Source organism: Trachymyrmex septentrionalis, unplaced genomic scaffold (assembly GCF_001594115.1).
Source record: "Trachymyrmex septentrionalis isolate Tsep2-gDNA-1 unplaced genomic scaffold, Tsep1.0 scaffold197, whole genome shotgun sequence".
Taxonomy (NCBI): domain Eukaryota; kingdom Metazoa; phylum Arthropoda; class Insecta; order Hymenoptera; family Formicidae; genus Trachymyrmex; species Trachymyrmex septentrionalis.
In genome coordinates this window covers 328,645-335,854 of record NW_017305146.1, presented here as the reverse complement: position 1 = coordinate 335,854, position 7,210 = coordinate 328,645, and the positions used below count along the sequence as shown (strand labels likewise).

Below are 7,210 nucleotides of genomic sequence, written 5' to 3'. Positions count from 1 at the left end.
TTAATGCTAATATTAGAAATATAAGCAACAGTGTGTACACAGTAAGTAGTAATTTGTTCTATTTTACCAGAAATATATTACTGGTCTTTCTATTACTATTTCCTCTTCCTATACTATATAGGAAGAATAATGTTCTCCTTTCCCCTTCGTTAGACATACGTAACGGGAAATATATGACAAGACAATATTTCTAATACATATTGTATTACCTGTAATCATATTAGTTTTTAGTGACGTTTTGTGAAAGGGTAATTTTTAAGAAAGTGGAAAACACTGTAAAAGGATATATTTGATTGTCATGGTTGGACAGTTGTCGAAGTACGATGCAAAACTGTACTACAATTTCTCTGACAAAAATAAGAGGAAAGCGATATGTGTGATGATTTTAAAAGAAAATCATAATTTAAAGTAATAAAAATGATTTATAAAATTGTTGATAGATATTTGGTTGATTTTATAAATTTTAATAAGTTTACAAAATGTTCAAAAAATTAGAAAGTTTTAAATGTAGCTGATTACTATAGATAATTTAATAAATCTAACTTGCGTTACAAAATGTCCTGAAATTCACGAATCAATACCAAATACCACAGTAAAAAAGTTCTAAAAAAATAAGTCCTTGTCGGTTAACGTTCGGAGCGGTAGTTTCTAAAAACTAGCCAATTAACAGATAACGGTTAAACGGTTGTTTATCCGTGAGTCGGCACGTTCGATTATGAACACTATCGAGATACGACTCAGCCATTTAATTGTAATCTATAATTAGCCAACTGTAAATTTTTATGTTTCAAAAACTACTATTCGAAACAAAAAATGGACATGTTTCTAACTTGCTTTTTAGGACTTTTTTGCTGTGGTATTTTAATTCGCAAATTTCGAGACACCCTGTATATTATATCTTACTTATAATATTTTAAATTAATTAATACTAATAATTATTTTAAATATTTTAACTTACAGTGTTGCATCTTTATTTACAAATGATTATATACTATATATATGTGTGCGTAATTTCTCATTCAATAATTATTAATAATATCAATTATTATTTCTAATAATATCAATTAATATTGCTGATTAAGGAGAAGAAAAAAATAACAAACTTTACAAAATGAAACAAATACTATAGTAACATCAGCAGTTATTAAATAAATAAAGAACAACTACAATAAGATTGTATTTAAAATAACAAAATAAAAAAAATAACGTATAGAGATTAATTACCTATAAACCTCGTAAAGTTCAAAGTAGAACATTTAAAATAACATAAGCTATCAGAAGATACAGTAGTCGATGTCATGATCACAGCAGATTTCTTAACTATATTAAAGATCGATTAAAATTTCTTGCAACAGAATCGTTTGTTCCACTTTTGAAAAGATTTGCCGGTCTCTTTCAAAGAAAATTAATAAAAGGGAGCAGAAAATTACATGCTTCGATCACGTTACGCCAAGATTTTTATTCTATAGACACACATATGTACACACACACATAAATCCGGTAACCACTTATGAAATCGCGAAGGGAGTGACACAATTGCAGCTTTCTGCATGCCATTCGCGCGCTCTAAATCCGTTCTGACTACGCCTACAATAAACCTAAATCAACATAGACGTATGTGTTTATCTGTGGCAGACCATAGTATTTACAGTTTAATTTTAAATATAATGTACAAAGTACATAAATGAAACATTTTAATCTTTACTTAATTCCACGCGAATTTTATTCAATTTTAAAACTCAATTATCAATATATACATATATATATATATATATATAAAATACAATAATTATACAAATTCAACGCAATAGGAATCTGCGCTGTACTTCGTGCGCTAACAATTGATATAAATATATAAATATAAAAGATGTTAACATTATTATGACGCAAATTCCTTATATTTTGAATTGAAGGAATCTTAATTTTTATTCTTGTGTTTTATATATATATAAATGTAAAAGATTTATAAAGAAAAAAACAAAGATGATATCCAAATAAATTAAAACACATTAAAAATTAATAAGAAAAACTGAAAAGAAGTAAATATAAATATTAACATAAATATCTTTCTAGTTTAGCGACTAGTTTCTTGATTTTTGCATGAAAAATTTGATTCTTCTCCCGGAACTACAATATACTTTATACTATGACAATTAAAAATATATCTTATAAATAGACATAAAGTGATACTGAAATGATCGTTTGCTAATATACCATTAACGTCCCACGATTTAAAGTGTGAGCGATGGGCTAAATCCAACGCTTACGAAATTAAAGTCTATGGTGCACCGGAATTGCACGCCGCAATGTTACGACATTTTCACTAATAGTTTGCATAACCAGTCCAGATTATTAGTACCACTCTCTCGCGATTTATTGGAAAAAATATGATTTAGAAAACATCGTTATCTCTCGTTATCTCTCGTTATGTTGTCGCGCATGGTTTCAAGCCAACTGGACCCAACGCTAATCAGCAATGATCATTTCGTCCAAGCGTTAGCGCTGCAGTACACTTAAATAAATTAGGTCAGTTCATAATCAGCCGGTTAATTACATAATTTACCGTTTTTAATTTCTTTTTTACATTTTCTAAATTATATAAGCGTGTGTTATATATACTTCAATAATCACTTTAACTTTTTCTATGTGCTATAAAAATTGGCACTTGACTAATAATAATAAACATTTTGCTTGATATAGCGTTATATTTCATAATATTACATTACTTGACACGATAATGGCATTTCTTACACTATTTAGCAATGTAATCTAATATATATTTTTTTAATTCCATATACAAGGTGTCCTAGAATTACCGCCAAATATTTCGTGTAGAGCGGAAATTAAATCAAAAAATCCTATATCATTTTGCAATTTTTTCAATAGTTAACAAAATATTAATTACTAATAATCGCCGAATATTGGTTTTTAATATTTATATAATTTTTTACTCAAGTTTGCTATCAACTTTATAAAGAAACAGTAAGAGACAAAAATTGTTTAATAGAGCTCATAGAGCTCTAAGAATTTCTTTAGAATTTTTTATCAACTTTTTAGTACTGCATTTTCTTACATTGGCAACTATTTTTACCAATATAAGAAAATGCGATACTACAAAATTCTGAAAAAATTCTCAGAATTTTATGAAAAGAAAAACAATTTTTATTACTTATTGTTTTTCTGTAAAGTTGAAAGTACTTGAGTAAAAGTTATTGAAAACCACATTGAAAGAAAAAAATTGGCTGCTGCAGCAAATTAGATAGTAAAACATAGCATTTTTAATTGGCTGCAGCAGCCAATTTTTGGTTGTAGTAGTCGATTAAAAATGCTATGCCATATTTAGCCAATCTTTTTTTTCAATACAATATTCAGTGATTTTTAATAATTAATATCTTGTTAACTATTACAAAAATTGCAAAATAATAGAGGACTTTTCGACTTTGTTTAATTCGTTCTAGAGCACATAAAATATTTGACGATCATTCTGGCACACCCAGTATAATGTAATATAACACAGATTACATATATATATTTTTTTATGTAACCTCATGTACAAAAAATCTTGAAGAAGATGTTGTAAGTGTAACTTGTAGAAACAAGAATTTCTGACAGCACTGTTACTTTTTATGTATCATTTTATGTAACCGCCTCTACAACCTCGATAAAAAACTTTAACGAATGCAAAAATCAAGAGCATTAAAATATAAATTGTGAAACAATTTTGAAATTAATCAAGATCGAAATGTTTTGGCAAAAATAATTTAAATTATTTCAATTGATATCAACTGTTTGTAACGTTTTTATTCTACATTAATCTAGCGAGTGGGAACTACGTATAACAATTCCGTTTAGCATTTTATTTCAAAACAGATGTATCTAAATTAAGCTAGAAAATCAACGTTAGAGATTGTCAAGAAGATCTTCCCAGAAATGACATTACCCTTGTTATGCATTACGTAACATGTGAACTATTTAAAGCTTACCGGACACGCCGGTTCACCAACAAACGATTGAACGGCCCGGGGCAAGGCCGCAGACTTGTCTCGCCACGGGCTAGAATCTCGTGAATGAACTGTTACATAGTGTTTGCAGATTTCATTCGCCGCAGACATTATCTCTGCGCGCATCTTTCTTCCCTGAAGAAGGTTAATCGATCTCTTCCATTAATTTGCATATCTAGTAGTTTGTAATTAAAACACATAAGTCAAAGGAGAACATTGTACGAGAAAGGATAATTATATATAATAAAAAGTGAAATTGTAGAAATGGTTTCTTTTTCCGAATCACTGCATTTGAGATTCTCGTTTCTAAATGATTATCCAACGCTATTTATCGTAGTTAATTGAAATTACCTGTCTGTTAAAATCTTTAAACGTTGATTAAGGAAAGTTCGAAATCTGGGACAATTAATTCCAAATGCACCTTAACAACGATTGAACTCCGTTCAATTAAATTCCGTCAATCAGGACGATTCTTTTTCTTCTGTATCTTTAATTGCAAAAGAAATTATTAGGCAGACAACGAAGAGCGAACCAATTGCATGAACCAATTGTATGAATCAATAGTATGATTGAAAAGAAAACATGTTTTACTTTATGATCGAACGCAAGGTCCGGGAAATAAGAACGTAGAAAGTTGAGTCAGAATAGTTGTAGATGTGTAGTTTTACTTTTACATCGAATCGGTGTAAACAAGATTCTCATTCATTGTTCGCCTCCAACGCAATGCTACTTCTACGCGAGCGATAAACCTAAAATAGAGCCTAGATCTGATTTCTTAGTGATAAGATGTTTATAAGATATTTGTTTGTTTCAAAAATGTATTAATTTATTAATTATTTATCTAGAGCAAAACGTCGTATCGGGAAAATTTACTTCATGGACTACGTGTAAATTATATGTAGCGTTAACGAATTTTATAAAACTAATTGTATAAAAGTCAATAAATTGTCAATAAAATCCCAAATTCTCTATTCCCTCGTAAAGAAAGCGTGTGCTCGTTTTTGAAAACAACTTCGCACACATTGCCGTCGAGCTCTTCACAAACGTTAAAGATCTCACAAGATCTAACGGCACGATCTCACTGATCTAGAACGAACACTCTCGACACTTCGCGATTCCGCACGTATCGTCTTGCGGAAATAATTGGGACCTTCGGGAGGGCCTGACTCTCTTCCGGTCTCTTCGGATCTCTTTTCGACGTTGATTCGCGCGCGAATCAACTTTTGCTTGTTCGCGAAGCGTACGGTATCACAGGCACATCGTACTTACGATCCTCATCTCTCTTTCTCTGGATCTCCCCCGAAACTGCGGCGAGTCGGAACGAGCGCGTTCTCCGCGTTTACCCGTGAACCGTGCACAGGTCGGCCGCCAACTGCAGTTGCACTCTCGTTAAGCGGCGAGTCTAGGAGTACCGCGCAACGGTGGTGTACCACCTGCCACGCGGGGGTACGTTCTCGGAGTCGCGGACTCGCGGATGGTAGGGGGCTCCGGAAGAAACGCCTACTACCGTGCGAATGTCCAGAGTAGGTAGCGGAGTTGGTTTCCCGTGGTGACGGTGAATCCTAGGTGCCGGAGACTCTCACAGCTGCTGCCCGTCTTGGCAGTAGAGGACCGTTTGATTCTCGGTGGGGGCCGATCCTGGGACTTATATATGTCGACGTTGGAGGCCATCCGCGTCTGACCCCCTGTGCCCCCCTCGTGCGCCCCCGCCCGAATCATTACCCTCCCAAGGGGCGCGAGTGATGGTCAAGGTGATCCTCGCTAAACCGCGAATAGGAAGTTGTTCGAGAGCAGCTTCGCGAGAAAGGCAAAGAGGTAGCTCTTTACGGATCGTCAGACGATCGACTTGACATTTGATATTTTTCGTCTAGTCATGACGAGGAAGCAGGAAGAATGCCTTTAAAAAGCAACGAAAGTACTCCTATACATAAATGTACGAATTATGTCTTGAAATTAAATATTTAAGAATGACTACTTATGTAATCCAACAATGTTAATGTTGAGAAATACGCAACATAAGTGAAAAGTACAATAATTTTATTATGAAATTTAGATTATATTTGTAATGCTGATCATATTTTGAGTACGTAACGAAAAATTTCAAATTAGAAGATTTCGAATATTATTCAAGACGGAACAGTTTTTGAAAGTTTTGGAACTTTTGAATATATTTCAAAAATTCGAAATATATTAAAAGTCTTGAAAAAATTTTAGACGTTTCAAAAATGTACTTTCTCTTTATTAAACATTTTACGTCCATTTACATTATCATTTTAATCCATCTTTCGTTTTATACATAGATAGAAATTTCATTTTTAGATATTTTATATATTTGATTCTAAAGAAGGAGCCGCTTCAAGAATATTTTTAGTCTTAAAGCAAATCGGATCTTTACATAATTGAATTGTTTAAAAATCTTGAAAGGAAGAATTCGAGCACCCATGGAGACAGCATGCGCATAAGTGAAAAAAAAAAGAAAAAAGAAAGAGGAAGGAAGAGACTCGCTCAGTGATATTGTATAATTGTGGACTAAGAACGAGGGAGAAAATAAGAATGCAAATTATGATTTATCTCGACTGAGTCACAAGTACTATTTTTTGCGACAAAGAACTTTTCTCTCGCCGCTCAATCATAGAGACGGCAAATTATCCGGCGCAATCTTCTATGGCAAAATAATGCATGCAAGTACTTAATGCATGTTCCAGACGTTACGTCTCAATGCCTACCGCATCATGCTCTCGATCGGAATCCGGATCTCTATTCCGTGAGTGCGGTATTATGACGTCAACCGGTGTTGCAGAACGTTGTGTCGGTATGCAAATATTTTATCTCGAACTACAGAACGCCCTCTCTTTAAAGCGATCGATTACAGGCGCGTCTTTAAATTCTAAAATCGTTATCAAAATATGATATTCTTTTTCCTATCAGAGCATATTCTTTTAGTCATTCTTGTATTCAGTTATTAATTTGCAGCCGCTGAATTATACGCCTGATATGGTTGTTGAGCTTAAGTTATACACCGGACCTAAGAAATAGAGAGTGACAGTCGCGCTTGTATAATTGCTTGTTAGCATTTACAATATCAATTGATCGCATAATCATTATTGTAATATATATATATATACCGTATTTAATTCCAATATAATTGGCAGTTTACGAAGATACAGCAATATACTATTCCCTCAAGATACATCGTAACTTCCGATGTA

General features: G+C 32.8%; 1 protein-coding gene across 1 annotated transcript in view; it reads right to left on the bottom strand.

Annotated features, from left to right (window-relative positions):
- The window catches only part of LOC108747281, a 27,658-nt gene extending 22,049 nt beyond the window's left edge, over positions 1 to 5,609 (bottom strand). Inside the window, exon 1 of the mRNA XM_018484664.1 lies at positions 5,271 to 5,609. Coding sequence (XP_018340166.1) covers positions 5,271 to 5,279 — 9 coding nt within the window. The 5' untranslated portion in view covers positions 5,280 to 5,609. The remainder of the gene's footprint in view (positions 1 to 5,270) is intronic.
- Positions 5,610 to 7,210: the final 1,601 nt, after the last annotated feature.